At 37.0% G+C, this 19,134-nt stretch overlaps 1 protein-coding gene across 1 annotated transcript in view; it reads left to right on the top strand.

Moving 5' to 3' along the window:
• The window catches only part of EFEMP1 (EGF containing fibulin extracellular matrix protein 1), a 52,880-nt gene that overhangs the window by 28,500 nt on the left and 5,246 nt on the right, over window positions 1-19,134 (top strand). Inside the window, 4 exon segments of the mRNA XM_032216204.1 lie at window positions 10,129-10,254; window positions 12,248-12,322; window positions 12,325-12,360; window positions 18,887-19,009. Of these exon segments, the coding sequence (XP_032072095.1) occupies window positions 10,129-10,254; window positions 12,248-12,322; window positions 12,325-12,360; window positions 18,887-19,009 (360 nt within the window).

Here is a 19,134-nt window from a genome sequence, read left to right as displayed (position 1 = left end):
TAAGTGGCCTCAGCCATGTTGTACATGCAGCCTGTAGCCAAGCAGAGACAAAATTGTCCATCATTTCAGTTCTTGATCTAGAAAGGTTTTGCTGGCTTAGCACTTAGTGGAAAGATGGTACATGTAATGGGCAATAATAATCTTGAGAAGCAAGACGAAGAGCCGCAACCAAGACAATGGTTGGATGAAAAAGAACTTGAGTCCCAGATGAAAATGTAATTTTGAGAAAATGTCTCAGGCTTGACCTCCCTAGTTCTCTTTAAGTTAAAGGGTTGGAGGAGAGACCCATTCAGATTTACGATATTCTGTTACTGTAACCATATAATAAAAATAATATTAGCATTCATAGTTTTCATTTCCTAGTCTGTTGTGGTCTGTCAGTATCAGAGGAACAAGAAAAAAAGCAATTTTAAGAAAAGTGACTTTGCTAAATGTATAGTTGTCATTCTGCCATTGCAGAAACATAGCAGTGATCATTGGATTAACAGATAAATAAAAATCCACCTCTTTGTTGCTAGCTATTGGTTGCCTGAATTTTTTCTTGCTCAAATGTGGCCAGTCTAGCAATGTTAAATGGATAAAAATAATTGGAATGTCCTTTACTTAATTGATAAATGTAATAATTCAGAATACTTTGTGGCTCTAATCCGGAGAACATACCCTTCTCTTCCCAAAGCCTTGGATACTGTTCTCTGACACTTGCAAGATGTATTTATTTAATATGATAAAATGGGAATATTAAACAAATGTGGCACAATTCATTTAAATCAAAGTTATTTTTTCTCCTGAATCCACCCATTTTAGGGTGAACTATTTTTCAGGATTGTGGCCTGACCTATACATGGACCAAATAAATCCATGTGAACATCTAAGATGTTACCATCTACAGACAGAATATAACATTTTTAATGTCAATAAAGGGGGGGGGGAATCTCCTAGCAGATGGGAAATTAGCACTATAGTTTATACATAATATTATGTAACTAGCATACATAATAACTATGTCCTTAACATTCTCCTTTTTATTCACTTCTTATGGCAAATTGCCATCCATACTATTGCCAAGAAAGAGATATAGATGTAGTCAGCAAGAATCAAATTCTCACCATTATTGCTTATAGGAAAGTGTACATTTACTCATTGAGAAGTACTTGTCTATTATTGGAAATGTAGAGTATCTTTGGTCCATAGATCTCCCTATTAAAATACTTGGATCACACCCACTCACAAGATTCCTTACCAATGCACAATAAAAGAATCATTGCAGTCTACTATGAATAACTGCCAGCTCTTCTCCATAAAGTTTTGATTAGAGTCGGGCACAAATGACGTTTTGAAACTTAACTTCAAATTTGTAGACAATAAAACTAGGTGAACATTTTTTCAAAATTCCCCAATTTCTCAAGGGTAAGACTCAAGTTAGGTTAAAGTTTCATTTCTTTCTACTTCATGACTAGTTTATGGAGGACATGGTTCACAGAGAGTTTTCCTGGATTACAAAGGATATTGGGAAAGAAATATATGTGAAAATGTCAGTTTGTGACCTATCTAACCAAACTATAGGCTTGTTTGGTCATTTACATGGAGGGCACTGGGACTTTCATTGTTGCTGTTTTTCTCTGCTTGGAATAAAAGGAAACAGTTTTCAATGCTTGAAGACCTTCAGGTAGAACATTTTAGTGATTCTTCTAGCCTTGAAGAGGGACATTTGATTTTCTTGGATACTTAGTGAAAACTTGAATTGGCAGTAAAGAATGATCTTGTGATCTTGGCAAATGTTTAATCTTGCTACCCTTCAGTTTGATTGTCAAGAACGTGATAGGTCAAAATCTATAACGTAAATAAGTCACAATTTGTGCAAGCTTTACTTCCTAGATTTCCTAGAAGTGAAATAAGCAAAACCAAAATGGTTTGCAATCTGGAAATATTTTCAAAAATCAGCATTTAAGATTTTAAAAGTGCAGATAATTAGAGAGCCAGTTTGGTCTAATGGTTAAGAGCAAAGAGCAGGAGACTGTGACTTTTACTCATTCTCTCTCAACCCAACCCACCTCTCAGGATTATTGTGGGGAAAATAGGAAAAGAAAAATGTGTTGAATATTTGCTGCCTTTAGTTATTTGTAAAAATAATAAAGATAGGATAAAAATAAATAAATAAAAATTCTAGACATGAGATTTTCTATTCCTTTTCAAGAAAGAAAGCAGCTTCCTATCCAACATATACTTAGATACTTGATTTATGTTTCCCTTATCTCTTAATTTCTTTTTACAATTGTTGAGGTGATGAACCAGGGTTAATTTAGTTATTTTATTTTATTTTACTGTCATTTTGTTTCTTTGTTTCAAAAACATTTTTAAAACTGCAGAAAATGGTAATGAAAGAGAACACATGGAACAATTCCATAATAATTCTGAAAAATGGTGTGCCAAAAAAGGAAAAACACTTTTTATCTGTAATTATATTTTTGAATATCCTCCAAAATTCATTGGTCATCATGGGTGGGTTATTTCTGTTTATGTGTTGCATTAGTTTCATGTTTGCTTGATATGGAACAGGAACACTTTTAAAGAAGTAACTTGGGAAAGGTCTCCACAGTTGGTACAATCTGTTAAAATCCTATTACTACTTTGGTAACTAATGTCAAAATACTAGACTAATGTCAAAAGTGACTAGAACACTTTTGGTCAATGTATCAGATTCATTTCTTTTATTAAATGCAGGCCCCACTTTATAATTTGCAATATTTTATCTTTTGAAATGATGGTAACAGTCTCCCCCAATATGCTTTCCTGCAAATGTGTTGGGATTATAATTCCCAGAATTCACAATATCGTGTAGAAAGGTACCCAACAATTTTAAATAGTTGGATCCCGTTAAGTTTAATAAAAGACTTTGAAGCTGTGTTAGAATAGTGGAAATACTCCTTTATACTGTTGTAGCTAATTATGATTTAAGCAAGTCTCACTCATGAATGGGGATGAAATAAGGGAAATCACGGGAACAAGATGAAAAATCATGTTGTTAGAGCATGGATTGTACCATGATTCATGTTAGTAACCTGTGATTCAATAAAGCATGCTTTGAATGCCATTGTTAAAACATTAGATTCTGGGCAACAAGGTCTTGGATTTTTCCAACCCTGCAACCAGCAACCAAGAGTAACAAGTTCCTAGCACATGCTTGGATAGCTAGGACACTGTCAAAAGATTGTAGTAAAAGGACATCAAGAGAGCTTGTGACTTGTTACAAAGGGCTGTTCTAAAGGAATAATTTGCACAGAAGTGTAAAGGACTGGTGGGAACCACGCTGAAATGCCAAGCATGGCTGTGATTATCTAGTTGTAGGAAGTGAAGTGTGGAGATTAGAATGTTACATAAGAAAACAAATGAGCTGAATGAGTCAAGGGTTTGGGGAAGAATGAGTCACAGTCAGAAGGAACCAAGCCAGGCATGCAAGTGGAGAACGGAAGGATCAAGGAAAAAAGAGAGCTCGTAAGCCCCATGACTTGGTGTCACTTCCAATGAAATCTGTGAGGCACAAGTCAGTCAGGTTTGTTTTTAGGTTTCAGAGGGAATCCAGTGGTCACGGGCAAGGAGGGGAAGCTGCAGCGGATGCCTTAAAAGAACAGTTTGCTTCAAGAAAGGGTCGTTCAGGACCTCAAAGCAGTTCACCCAGCATTTTAGCACAGAACAACAAGCATGCTGCCAAAGTCAGCATCAGAAGGGACAAAACAGTATAAATAACTTCTCAAAGAAGCACTGGGTACATTTTTTGGCAAATGCAGAGAAATCACTGGCAATTAATGAACCTGACGGGAATGAGGACAATGAAATGCAAATTGATCTGTATTCAGCAGGGGGGAAAGGCAATAGGCTCCCTTCCCCCTCATACCCACATACCTTTTATATTCCTTTTGGCTATCTCATAAATCTTAGCACATAACCAAGCCATTTCAAAAGTACTTTGGAAACCTGTTCTTCATGATTATATTAAAAAAAGTTGTTAAAGTTTGTGTGGTGGATGCATCTCAAGTCTTGCATTGTTACAATAAAACATTTGTCTTGCACTGTGTTATGGGGTTTTTGCAGTGGGTGGTGAAACCTATAATGACACTAAATGACCCTAAAGTTACAGAGGGCTAAGCAGTTAAATATCTCTGGCTTGAGCTAGCTGGGCTGTTAACGTTTTATAAAGGTATTAAGAATCTTGCAAAGATATAAGGAAAGAATTAGAATATGTAGAGCTGTAAAGAGAGGAACTAAAAGGAGGCATGTGCTGAGAAAAATAGAAGTTAGGAAGAGAAGATGCAGAATTGCTGTATCACTGAGATGGGCAGGATAAAAATGAAATAAAAGATGCAAGAGGGGGGGGAGAAAAAGAACTAAGAGAACAGCATAGGGACAGGGAAGAATTAGGGATGTGGGTGGGGGGTGGGCTTGTCTGAGCTCATGATATTGTGTGTTTGATTATTGAGGCCATTTATTTTTATCCTGTTCCAGAATACATACTGAAAATTATAGCAGATCTGATATTTTCTATTTTAGATCTGTATAAATGGCTACAGCTCTGCATAAAGATGGTTCATTTTCCCACTAGGAAGAATTCTTCCTTGTCCATTTTCCTTGCTCAAGCCATCCATTATTTTTTACTCCCTCCTCTCCATCCTGAGTTTCAGCAACTTTATTTATCTCTCTCATTAATCCATAGCATCCAGCAAACAGGGTTAAACCACTGGAGAAATATATGCTGACCACTCACCATTTTTCATCTTTAGGGTCTTTTAAATGCAAGAGAGGAAATAGCACCTTGTGTGGGAGAAGCTTCTCTTCATAGCAACCAATTAAGGGGAAAGAATATCACCAAACAAATCTATATATATGTACTGAAAAATGTCAAACAGAAATTAGCAATGCATTTCTTTTTATTTGATGTGGGGAGAGATCTTATTTGTTTGTTTCTCCAGATTTAGTGATATTTTTTTCTTATATCTGGTTTTGGTATACTTACCATTGATTCTGGTTCTTACCATTTTTACCTTTAGTCCCAGTTAATTCTTTTATGAGATATTTCGCGTGTGTGGAAAAATATTTCTTAGCTGTCATTAAAATTCTAGTCTAGGATTTTTTTTTGATTCTTCAATTAAAAAGAATCAATTTTACCTTGGCTACGTCACTTGATTAAATTATTAGAAGTCAGTTCTTAGATAAGCAAGTGGATAAACATGTATTTGCCTTACAATCATATTAAAAGAATTCTTGATACATTGGATGTTGATTTATATCTTATCTTTACACTTGAAGTAGCTAACATTAATAAAGTAAAATAAAGTAAGACAATTAATAAATGGATCCAGCAACCTGCAGATCTATAAGCCTGACATCAATACCTGGAAAGAGTCTAGAAAATAATCAAGCAATGAATCTGAGAACACGTAGAGGCAAACAAAGTCATAACCAGTAGCCAACATGTGTTTGTCAAAAACATCATGCCAGACAAAACTTATTCATTCTTTGATAAAGTGGCAAAATTAGTGGACCAGCGAAATGCTGTGATTGTAATTTACTTAGACTTCAGTAAAGCATTTGATAAAGTAGACCACAGCCTACTTGATAAGATAGAAAATTAAAACATTGTTAAAACTACTATTAAATGCACATTAATACATAAAGATACCTCCCATAAAACTGAATAATTAAATTAGTTTTTATGAATTAAAACCTGCTGAATTAAAACACATTTGCCTGACAGGAGAAAAAAAACATCCACATCATTTGTTTCTCTTTTCTTTCTGAACATTTGAGATTTTCTATGCAGTATTGCCATAATATCTTCTTTAAGAAAGACTTGTAAGGTTGTAATATGTGACCTCCCTCAATGACTCCCATAATACATGAAATGAATGGTTTTATTGAATGATGATTAAGCAAGAGATAAATATACCTTATTACTTTTTAATCCATAAGTGAAATAAAACAGAACCTTGTGACTTTATCAGATATTTCATTGAAAATGAGCAAAACCCAAAACTCATAATTTTAAATCATATTTTCAACAGGAGAGATGACCTTGCTTGCTTACTTGTACCCAACTCCTAAAATCTGGGTTTTGCTAAGATCCTGTCATTCACTGAATTCAAAAAAGAGAAGACTTTTTCTGGTCTGAAATCAGCTTCTCTTATACTGCTGCAACTTGTAAAACACTTAACAGTGCTCCTGGTACTCTTTTGCTCCCTCTTAGTGTCTTTTCTTTTACACTTTACTGCTTATAACACACAGAAACAGATCCTTGGCACTTCGTTCCTCATAACCCTTCTCCCTTTATGTATGTGTGTGTGTTTTTTCAAGTCAGTGTTGACTCCTGGACAAAATTTGGAAAGTTGTCTGCCATTGCCTTCTTGGCTCATGGATCTAGTCTGGTGCCTGAACCACTACACCAAACTGGCTCTCAGATGAAATCTACCTTCCTGGAAACCATCCAAGTTAGGAAACACACAACTCTTTTAGTTAGTTTCTTTTATCTCATTTAGGAAGGCTATTTAAACGCCAACCTTATTAGGCCTCTGTCTGAGAGTTAATATTATTCATAATACTATGAATGGTGTTCCCTTTTTTACAGTCAGATTGTTTTTTTTCTGAATTTAGAGTTTTGAAAGTGTTTTGACTGAACAGTACAGCACAAATGCTTCAACAAGACAATGCATTGCAATGAATGTCATCTGCCTTGAAATTGTTTGGAGATGTGATTTATGGAAAATAGAAATAATCATAGTTATGAATGAGTGCTTTCAATAGATCATTTTAAAGGAATTGGAGGAAGGAAGGGGCCAAGCCTTGCCCTGCCATAAACTGCTGGCAGGCATCATCTTCTCTTTCTAATGTTGTTTCTCCATCCATTTATTTCTTCCTTCTGTCTTTTGCGGTATTTGGATCTTGGATTTGGATCTTTCTGCCAAAGTTGGGGGTGGGGGGCAATGCTTAGGAACAAATGCATTGTGTGAGGGTTTTTTAAAAATATATTTGCAAAAACATAATTCAGAAGGACAGGGTGGTGTGAAAGCAGAAAGAAGTTTGTGTGTGAGAAAGGGGAGGGTGATAGAAAGAGGAAGACTCTTCACTAACCTTTATCCTTTTCTCATGTGAACTTGCTGGTGATTCTTATCTGTTTTACTCTCATGCACACACACATACTGTTATCTTTACATGCAGTGGAACAAGGTACTCGATTTCTGGGAATTATTAAAAAAATTAGTGTTGGCTGCAAATGAGAAATCACTACTGTGTTGTTATTAATGTTCCCCTACGTAAAAAAACATGCATGTTGCTTGAAAACAAGCATAATGGCAGGAAATAGGTTAAGCTAAAGAATAAGAGACAATTTGGTGTAGTGGTTAAAGCACCAGGCTAGAAACCAGGAGGTGGTGAGTTCTAGTTCCCCTTTAGACATGAAGTCAGTTTGGTGCCCTTGAGACAGTCACTTGCTCTGTGTCCTAAGAGGAAGGCAATAGCATACCATTTCCAAGAATATGCCAGAAAAACTGCAGGAAGCACAGCCACTCCATGAAGCCTCAACTGTCTTATCCAAGCCCAGCAGCACAGTACAAAAAGTTGGCTTTGGAACTGCATGAAACCGCTGAGTCACAGTGCAGTGCAAATCCCTTTGCAGTGCAAAGCCAAGCCCTATGCAGCACAAAGGGGTTTCTTGATGCACTGCAGCTCTGGGACTGCAAGGAAACATTTGAGGCACAGCACAACACAAATTCCTTTGTAATACAAAATCCAGCTTAGCCCAGCCCAGCAGTGCAGTGCAAAACTGCAATTGCCACACAAAGCTGCCGCCACTCCAACCTAGTTCCCAACCAGTCACCTTCACAACCTTGCACTCCGAGGTTCCTACCACCATGTGCTTTGTTGCTCCCACTGACCTTTGCCATCTTCTTGCTCACCCTGCTGACCAGGCATATCTGACCTGACCCTTCACAAGGCAGCTAATGGCCAGTGAGGGAACCACTCAGTGGTGGCATTCAGCAGGTTCTGACTAGTTCTAGAGAACCGGTAGCAGAAATTTTGAATAGTTCGGAGAACCGGTAAATACCACCTCTGACTGGCCCATCCCCATCTATTCTCTGCCTCCCGAGTCCCAACTGATCAGGGGAAATGGGGATTTTGCAGTAACCTTCCCCTGGAGTGGGGAGATAAGGAGATTTTGCAGCATCCTTCCCCTGTCACATCCACCAAGCCATGCCCACCAAGCCATGCCAAGCCCGCAAAACCACAGAACCAGTGGTAAAAACATTTGAATCCCACCACTGGAACCATTGTTTGTGACTCACAGGAAAAAAGGCTTATATGGCCACAACTGCCTCATGAAGGGACAGGCCAGACATATGAACAGTCTTCAGCACTGGGAGAAAAAATACAGCAAAAATCAGGTAGGGCACAGGAGTCATGGAGTGCCAGGGATCAAAGGAGCATAGATGGTGGAGAAAGATGGATGGGAGAAGTCGAAGTGTCTTTGCAATTCTAAGTGTAGGTCGGCTGCCAAGTGCCTCAATTTTGATCATGTGACAATGGGGCACTGCAACAACTGTAACTTTGGACTCCAACTATAAGTCCCTTCATTTACACTGCCATAAATTTGAATAGTTGCTGAACAAATAGTCATAAGTTAAGGATTACCTGTACATGCATGTACAGATACACTAATATGTACTACGCAGGGTTTTTTCAAAATGCAAGCCTTTATCTCCCCCAGCCCTATTCATACATGCAAACATACTAACTCAATAGTGCTTGCTTGCAAGATACATTCTCTCCCCTGTTTATCTTACACTCAACCCACCTGAGATATGAGGCATTTTGCAAGTTAATAAAAATTCTGCATTCCCCCGTCTGTCATCTTTGTATTTTTTTTTAAGCAGTACACCAGCTTTTAAGAACTGATAACAGCTATCAGTTCAAAGACCAAGGCAGGTCGGAAGAAAATTTATATCAAGCTGTCAGTTAGAAAGGAAGCATGTTGGAAAATATGTGGGTATTTGAAGTGAGAACTGGAGGGAGGAGCAAGTTTAAAGAATAAGGTCAAAACAGTTCAATTTGTGATTTGAGTCTTGTGGTCAACATTGTTTTCATTTTGCATGAGAAAGAATCCATTTTTTCTTTTCCATGGCTCCACCCGGAATCTGCCACTGGTCCCCAGTTCCTGAACAAATACAAAGAGTTCAACTGGGATTTGTAAACTAGTTTTAAGGAATTTGTTTATTCAGCTTAGAAACTTTCAGTTGGTTTTGAATGTCAGAAGGAAGTCATGTCATAGTACTGTATTAGATTATAGGAGGCATAAAACTGGGATCTCAACTACAGCTCACTACAGAGATACAGTCTGCTATAAGAGGAAAAGAGGAGGAAAACATTTTAATCCATTAAAGTGATACTACTCCAAAGGGAGGATGAACCTACAAAATGCAGTCCAACAAACATATGCCTGCACTTTCAGGGAATAGTTATATGTCCTTTTACATAACAATCTTCAAACATCCATCTGCCTTGGAGAAGAATAAAAACAAGTATGCTACTATACCTCCTTTCCCTCAAAACTGAACACATTGGACTATAAACATAACCAATATTGTGTTTCTGTGTTCAGGTATGACTACAGAGAATGCAGCCATATCTATCAAATGAGATCCAGAATCCTACTTTCCTTGATTAGTATGATCTGAATAAAATTGCTTGGACTGTTTCATTGAGACAGTTAGTTGTTATTTCAAGTAGATTTTATATACACCATATTGTTTTATGTGGTCCCTCTTAGCTACTTATAATTGGCAGGTAAGTTGGCAAGTTATTACCCCAAGAAATCTTTGTAGAAATCTCTGCCTACATCATTATTTTATGAAAAATGATGAAAAAAAATGATATTGAGAAAGACTACAAAAGAACTGGCATTGCCATGAACACAGAAATAGAGTGAGGAATGATTTATTCAGGATGTCAATTATGACTTTCTTTGACTAATGTTGGAATCAGACCTTGGTAGTAACACCTTTATAGTTTGAAGAAAAATACAAAAGTTATAATGACCTTTCCAAAGTTCATAACATTTCATTTTCTTTCTTTCTTTTTTAAAAGATATTGATGAATGTACCACCAGTGGCCACACCTGTAGGTCAGATCAGGTCTGTGTCAACTTAAGGGGATCATTCACCTGCCAATGCCGAACTGGGTATCAAAAACGAGGAGACCAGTGCTTTGGTAAGTACCACACTGCGAAATATATTTTGTGGAGTTTGTGGCCGGGCTGAAGCAGCCCAGCAACACTGAAGCACAGCAATTTCCTTGGGAGTAATAGGTCCCAATATTCTGCAAGTTATCCCATTTGAGGACCATTTGTTAACAAAGTGAAAAATTACAGACATGGGAGTTTTAGTATATATAGTATATGTGGCCATATGTAGGTTTTTGCAATTAAATAAATAAATAAATGGACACATGTGTGGGAAATAACAGGTTTGCTGTTACTCAACCTCTACAGCCAGCAGAGTAGTTGCATTCATGAGGATGATGAAAGTTGTAGTTAACACACATGAAGGATAGGTAGCTGTGAAAACTACTACAAGGTTTAAGATGGAAAGCTTTTAAGAGGACTGCATTGAAACATTTCAAAAAAATAAGTTCAACATGTAGAAGCATGTAAAAGCACCTATTTTCAAATAGTTAAAGCAGTCACGTGGACTCTACATGTTTATGCCTGCGCATAAGAGGGTAGCTGCTAAACCAGCACACGGGCTTTGCAAATGACAGACCCAGGCGTTACCAATTCAAAAATAGGTGCTTTATTTGCTGTCTCATGCACTATGAAGCACATGTGTCAGATATTTTGCCCAGCATCTCTCTGACCTGCTTGATGTTTGAGGATAATTTTAATTTTGGGGTTTTAAATCCTTTAAAATTTTTCCATTCAGTGTCTGAATTTGAAGAAAACCAGGCAGAGCTCAAGCAGTGACTTTTGACTGAGATTTACAGAATGATCCCAGACCTAGCTCTAAAGGGCTGCTATAGGAAGGCCTCCTAGTGGGAAATTTCTTGTTACCCTCTCTGACCAGCACTACCGCTCTGCTGTTCCATATCAGTCTTTGGCTTTTTTTAAAAAAAGGAGTACAGATAGTCCTCAACTTACTACCACGCTTGAGCCCAACATTTCTGTTGCTAAATGTGACATTTCCCACATTTTACAACCTTCCTTGGTACAATTGTTAAATGAATCCCTGCAGTTGTTACGTTAGTAATACGGTGAAGTAATTCTGGCTTCCCCATTGACTTTGCTTGTCAGAAGGTTCGCAAGAGGTGATCACATGACCCCAGGACACTGCAAACGTCATAACTAAATTATTGATCATTGTTAATTTTAATCGAATTTTTTTAAAAATGTTATTGTTATCTGACTTGATTTGTTTGGGATATTCTATTTAATTCTTTTTAACTTTTGTAATATGTGTTTTTTTAATGTTGTACGCACCCTGAGTCCTTGGGAAAAAGGGCGGGCATATAAATTCACTAAACCAAACCAAACCAAATATGAGTCAGTTGCCAAGCATCTGCATTTGGATCACAGGACAATGAATATGCTACATGGTCTAAGGGTGACAAATAGTCATAAGTCACTTTTTTTCAGTGCCATGTAACTTTGAACAGTCACTAAATAGCAATAGCATGGTACTTATCACTTCACAGTGTTTTGCAGCCCTCTCTAGTGGTTACAGAGTCAGCATATTGCCCCCAACAATCTGGGTTCTCATTTACGGACCCTCGGAAAGATGGAAGGCAAAGTCAGCCTTGAGCCGGTGGAATTGGACTGCTGGCAGTCGGAAGAGTCAGCTCTTCTGTTCTAGTTGTAAGTCTATTGTAAGTTGAGACTATCTGTATTGGAAATTAGCCTCCATTAGAATGTTGAATGAAAGATGGTGTTGCACATTGAGATTTTTCTTTGCAATATGCTACTTTTCTATTAACTTTTTATAAATTTTGTTTTAAAACAAATTTATTACATTTGGTTTTAATGAAAAATACATAAAAGAAAATAAAAAAGGAAAGTGAGGGGCAGCAAAGGGGGTGTTTGCAGATATTGCTGCTGATCAGCTCCATGTATACACTTCCTATGATATTAAGATCATATGTGCAGTTCTTGTTTTTGTAACTCCATTTTGGAATTATGTTTAAAATACTTCTGTTCTAATGGCAACATAGACATTTGATGAATGCACGTTCCTTCCTTTTGCCAACCATCGGTGTGTGAACAGTGCTGGCTCCTACCATTGCCATTGCAATGCGGCTTTCAGTTAACTCCTGACAACCGCACCTGTGCGGAAGCACACTTCAGGACATTCTGTAGAAATTGTCATGTTTACTTTTTTTTACTGTCATATTTGCTAGTTATAGATGCAAGATGCAGGGACTCCAATGAAGATATCTATTTAAATGGTATATATATATAAAATGGCCAGTCACTTCAAGAAATGCAATCATCAAAAATTCAAAATACTTCCTGTATTGAGGTCATTTTTGTTCTTTTATAGAATAATAATAAAAAAATGAAAAGGTGCTCTATATCAATAACAGTGATTTAGATTTAATAGTGATTTAGATTAGTGTGGACTGTAATGTATATATGTCTTAAAGTAGTGCTCTGATCCGACCTTTGTGTGTGTGTGTGATGCATTTCTTATTTCAGTTTCAAATAGCTTTCCATTAAGGATATTTAATAGAGTTTGTTATGAACATTTAGGGAACTAATTGAAGAGTAATTATAGAAGTAATGCTAAAATCTCCCCCTCCCCCCATATCTTCACCCAAAATATGTTGTAATAGTTATTTTCCAGAGTTCATAGAATTATTTCTGAAAAAGCTAACCCAGGATCTCCAATATTGGTGGGTGGACAGTGGGTACATTTGAAATGTTGAAAGTCTGTTGGGGGGTGTCATACTGCACTGGGAATATTTTGGATTTGATATAATGGATATATAGAGCCAGTTTGATGTCATGGTTAAGGTATCAGGCCAGAAACCGAGAATCTGAGTTCTACTCCGTGCCTTAAGCACAAAGCCAGCTGAGTGACCTTGGGCCAGTCACTTTCTTTGAACCACTGGAAGAAAGCAATAACAAACTACTACTGAAAAATCTTGCCAGAAAATTGTAGGAACTGTCCAGGCAGTCTTCAAGAGTTGGGCTGTGATTGAATGGAATTTAAAAAATGGATATAATCACATATAACATGGATGTAATACAGTTTGCATATGAATAAAACAACATTTCTGTAGAAAGGAGTCTGCTTTCTTTATGTCTGAATAGATATGTTCTTTTAGAAAATATTTGTTTCCATCCCAGTTCCATTCAGATGCTTGGATTTCAAGTCCGAACCTGTTAAAAATGCAATTATTGGAATTGAAATCATAGGGAATTGCTTGAGACTTTCATAGAAATATATTGGTCATCTAAATATTTATAAGCAGTAATGTTAAAACTTATAGATTGGGTGGGGGATCTTTTGTTCATTTAAGTAGAAGTTACTTTCAAGTCTTGCAATTGATTGAATGTTGCATCTTTAATGAAAGTTGAATGAGAATAAAAGGGCAAGTTTTGATTCATTAAATGTTAAGATTAAGAGCTCAGTGCTAGAAATTTGATGTGACTGAATTAATAATTTGGTTTTGTTGAATGACTGGTCTATGATTAGTGGTGATTTTTTGAACAGACTTAATCAACCTGTGATAGAACCACACTATTGTGTGCAAAATGTTACATGTCCATTCCTGGAATCTCACTTAACAGGATATGATGGAAGGAGGGTTACCCATTATCTGCAAAACCAGTGGCAATCTGTGCAGGCAACTATAGGCTGGTAAAATATATAATTAAGTTTTTGTATCGTAGAGCAGGGGTCCCCAATCCCTGGGCTGCAACCAATACTGGGCCATGGCCTGTTTGAAACCAGGCTGCATAAGCGATCTCCATTCACTTGAGCAGAGGGCGTACACACCTGCTGCTCACATCAATGGAGCTGTGCACTCACGTGTGTAAAAATAAATAAAAGTACAATAAAAAAAAGAAGTGCAAAGGAAAGATATATAAAAAGGTTACTCCCCTTCCCTCAAAATAAATAGAAATAATTTCAGTAACTTAACACTTAATAAAGTGTAAAGTTAGTTATATTGTTTCCTTATAACATGTTATCACTATTAATTCTTATGCCTGACTGTTGCTGGTTCATCATCTCAGGAAGAATTTTATACTACTAATGAAATATATACCTGCTTTGTTAAAAGTTACGTTTAATCCTGAAAAAAACTTTATTTAATGATGTTTTATGTTCTCCAATAAATAGCAGTGAAATACCAAAAACAGTATATAGTCTTTCCTCAACTATAAAATACTGTGTCTTGCAGCTCTTCCTTACTATCTACCTATTATTAAGAAGCATGAAACAGACCTGAAGAAGAATTACATGGATTTCATTTTCTTAGTTCTCTTATGAAATTGTTTATAACCTTTATATGGACTTTAACTTTATTATATATACCAAGCTTGGGGAACTTACAAAAAAATTGTACACAGAAATTGTCCACGTTAGTGAAAAAGTGGGCTTGATTTCTAAAATGTACATATTGGTATGTATGTAAGTTTAAAATATACAGTATAGATCAGGGATCATGCAAATCTAATGAATATACATCAATTATGAAAAAAAATATTACTGCATTCTTATGGTTTGAAATTATATGGTTATTTGGCAAAAAGACCAGATAGCAGGAGCTTAATTTTTATTATATTCTTCTTCACTATCCAATAATACATTTAGGCTAAAATCCAAATGTCTTAAAACACTTAAAACTACATTACAGCTTGGTCCCCAATCTTAAAATAGCAATTTTAATTTAATTAGTTTGATTAACATTTTATTTGACTTTATTGAGATGACAATTAATTACAAAAACCAAATCTCAGCTTAAGTTAAAAAAAGTGATCATGACCAATTTCTAACCCTCAGAGTTCATAATAATCTTAGTAAATCTCAGGAAACAGATAGAATTATATGAATTTTTGAGTTCCCATTTTGAGGTTATGCCATATCTATAGAGAAATTTGGGTGAAATTGTGGAAGATGATACCCCATACACCTGAGGTTTCCATTTAGCAGATGACTTCCATTTTATTTTTCATGAAAATATTTAGACGCTGTATCCTAACAAATTCTCATTTTGAAACATTTTTTTTTGAAGAAACTATAGTATTTGCACTTCTTAGGTCAATATATAAGTAGAATAGAATAATAGAATTGGAAGGGACCTTGGAGGTCTTCTAGTCCAACCCCCTGCTCAAGCATTATATCATTTCAGGCAAATGGCTACCTAATTTGGTTTTGGTTATGTTTTTGCCATAAACGTGGCAAGATGGCCTGAAGCAAATAAATAGATATAAGGATACAAAAACTTAACTGTAGAAAACTAAGAAGCCACCATAAATGAATACCAAGGATTGATGTGTCACTTATTAATTGGGGTTGTATGCACAAATCCATAGCATAACAAATAACATGAAAATGCAATTTAAAATAAAAGCAATAACATGTTTGTGGTTGTGTAGGTATATATAAAATAGCCATTGTAAATAACGAAGATTAAAAAACCTAGCAATTAAAGCAATTAAAATGCACCATAACATTCAGATTAATTATCTACCTACTTAATGTTATTACATACTATGAACATGATGTTCCATTAATATTAGTATAACAACACTCAGCAGCACTTCAGTAGCTACATACAAATGTCATTAGGCTCTCATTGGAACAGCTCATCCTTAACCACTTTCTGGAGGGCACCACACTTGAAGCTACCTGTTATTTAAGAAAGTTGGTCCATAATGAATGAGTGAAAAGCATTGTTAACTAGCTTCATCAAAATGTGAGTATGTGAGACATTTTCCCATTAAGATTGCATGGAAAGGTTGATTCTGGTTGGAAAAGGCAACCTTGGAGGTATTTACTAAGGCCTTATAGGTGAAAACCAGCACTTTGAATTTCACTTAAAAGCTTGCTGGCAACCAATGCAGAGTAATCAATATCTCCCATCAAGCAAGCTTTTCCATTTGAATCAATTGTAGCTTATAGTGGTCTTCAAGATCTTACTGCAGTAATCTAAGCCTGTGACCATGAGGGCTTGAGTTACTATTGGTCTTCATGCTTCGGAAAAGGGAATAACTAGTGCCCAGACAGAGCTTAGCAAACACCTTCCAGACCTACTGCCTATCTGGCAGTAACTTCAAGCCCAGAAGGACTCTCAAGTCACACGCCTATTTCCTTGTGATAATACCTCTTTCCTCAAGAGATATCACCAAAACTAATTAGGAATTTGCTTGGGTTCAACTTTTCGTTTCATCCCATTTAGTTCCTACCAACCTCCTGACACTGGGACAGATCGCCAAAGTAGAGGGTTTTGTGCTTTTGTGCTTTTAGTGATGACTCTTGGTAGCTGCCTAGACATGTTTCCTGCAGTTTTCTTGGCAATATTTCAGAAGTGATTGATCATTGTCTTCTATCTGAGGCTGAAAGACTAACTGGCCCAAAATCACTCAGGGATTTGTGCTTAAAGGCAAGACTAGAATTCATGGCATCCTAGTTTCTAGCCTTTTGCCTTAATCACTACACCAATAACTAATCTGACTTATGACCTCCTGCAGTAGCTTCATGTAGATATTAAACAACAGGAAGATGACAAAATCCTGCTACAGTATATTACACAAGAGAGAAGCTATGTCCCTGTGCTTTTTGAGAGAGCCGAGGTGGCGCTGTGGTTAAATGCAGCACTGCAGGCTACTTCAGCTGACTGCAGTTCTGCAGTTCGGCTGTTTAAATCTCACCAGCTCAGGGTTGACTCAGCCTTCCATCCTTCCGAGGTGGGTAAAATGAGGACCCAGATTGTTGTTGGGGGCAATATGCTGACTCTGTAAACCGCTTAGAGAGGGCTGAAAGCCCTATGAAGCGGTATATAAGTCTACTGCTATTGCTATTGCTATTTTCTCCGCTTATCACCATTGAGTAAAAGCACCCACTAAAGAAAGAAAAATCATTGCTCCAGTACTTAATTTTGGCAGGTGGAAAAAATGATACAATTGTCAATAATATCAATGCCACTGAAAATCCAGAAGGAAGGAATAGAACAAGAATACTATTTGCATCTAAATCCCAACAAGATTGATTCTTAGGGTAGCCAGTGCTATTTCCACTCCATGGTGAATCCTAACTAAAAAAACATCTAGCTAATCCTCTTCTACCATGGTGGTGGTAGACCAGGGGTCTCCAACCTTGGCAACTTTAAGCCTGGAGGACTTCCAACTCCCAGAATTCTGGGAGTTGAAGTCCACCAAGCCTAAAGTTGCCAAGGTTGGAGACCCCTGTTGTAGACTATGTTCCCACCATCTTTCAATAACTTTTCCCCAAAGGTAATGTTGTAAACGGTTTTAATTATCCAATTGGCTGTTTCCAGCCCCTAAAGGGAGGGACAAGTCTCAGCTTTCATCAGGCTACAAGCACCATCATGTTTCCTTCTGTCCATTATAGGATCCAAATTAGCACAGATATAGCCATGAATGGCAGAGAGTATGCTACATAGTTTCTTAGCCATTTTATCAGAACCTAGAGGCCAAAAGAGTCCCAGCTAATGCCACAGGTGTTATCTCAGCCTTTGTAGAGTGTAAGGAAGAAAACTGACAAAAATATTAAGCATCATTACCTAGGCAAAGAAGCTGAAACATTTTTGAAGTCCAAACAACAGAACATTTGGAAGCAGCTCAGAAACATGCTTCTTAATTCAGTGGTGTATAAGAAGGACGATGAGGTAAAGAACTTTGTAAGGTTCTGTTATTCAATCTGCTATCCAATCTTAATAAAAGTAGTTTTAGTCTCCTGTGTGTTCATTTCCTGTTGTGGTCTACTTAGTGAGAATGTCAGTCTTCATATACACCCTGCTTGAGAAGAGTTATGATAGAACAAATCTAACTGATTCTTTCAGCCAAGTACTGGGCAAATTGGTGATGGCCTAGGCAGAAAGAGAGAGAAAATGTTTGCTCGCTTTTCCTAAGAAAGGAGCTCAAAATCATAACAAACTGTTGGTCAACAGCCTACCACCACAATAAGGAGGAAAATGAAAAGCTTTTGTCTCTCCTCCAACCACAGGGTAGAGCTGAATGTGGGCTTGTACCAGTGGTGGGATCCAGCCAGTTCGCACCACTTCGGGAGAACCGGTTGTTAACTTTCTGAACAGTTTGCTGAACTGGTTGTTGGAAGAAATCATTAGGGCAGAGAACCAGTTGTTAAATTATTTGAATCCCACCACTGGCTTGTACCCATTCTCAGTGAGGCTTAGGTTTTGTGTTCCTCCATCATTGCTTTAGGTATTGCATTTGATGCTTCATCTCCAAGAACCAAAAGAAAATTGGGATGTGGTTAAAACCACTGAGGTACACTCATCAGCCTTGGTTATTTTCTGTTCCAAGTAGTTTACTGCTGAATGAAATTAACAAACTGCAGGGAAATCCCCACCTCCAATGCTATGCTAGAAGCTATTCAGATCCATAAAGCACCTGGATTAATTTTACTTCTAATTATATAAGCCACTATGTGTATGCATAAAATACACAGTTATTTTAATTTGAGGAAGGAAGCAAATCTAAGGAGGTCGAATAGTCCATACTTAGGAGGCTGGAGTTTCACTCCCTGTCCATATAAAATGATTTAAAGTGAACAAGCATGTATAGTATACAAAGAATATGAGTAATATGTTCCAAAATCGTTCAAGAAAAGATCAAAATGCCACATTTGTTTTGCTTTCTTCTCAGACATAAATGAGTGTGAGACCGGAAACCCCTGTGCCCAACTGTGCTACAATATAGTTGGTTCTTTCTTATGCCAGTGCAATCAAGGCTTTCAGTTAAGCCCAGATAGAATCAGCTGTGATGGTGAGTAGTTGCTCAGCTTGATGAAGTTCTCAAACAACAGGGATGGGAAGGAACTTTTGAGTAGAATGTGTTCACTGTTAGTAATATGCAAAGAAAGCATCATGCAGGCTCATTTCTTCTTCCTA

The sequence above is a fragment of the Thamnophis elegans genome, chromosome 4 (assembly GCF_009769535.1).
Source record: "Thamnophis elegans isolate rThaEle1 chromosome 4, rThaEle1.pri, whole genome shotgun sequence".
Classification (NCBI taxonomy): Eukaryota; Metazoa; Chordata; class Lepidosauria; order Squamata; family Colubridae; genus Thamnophis; species Thamnophis elegans.
The sequence above is the reverse complement of the archived record's forward strand: the minus strand, read 5'-3'. Positions and strand labels throughout refer to the sequence as shown.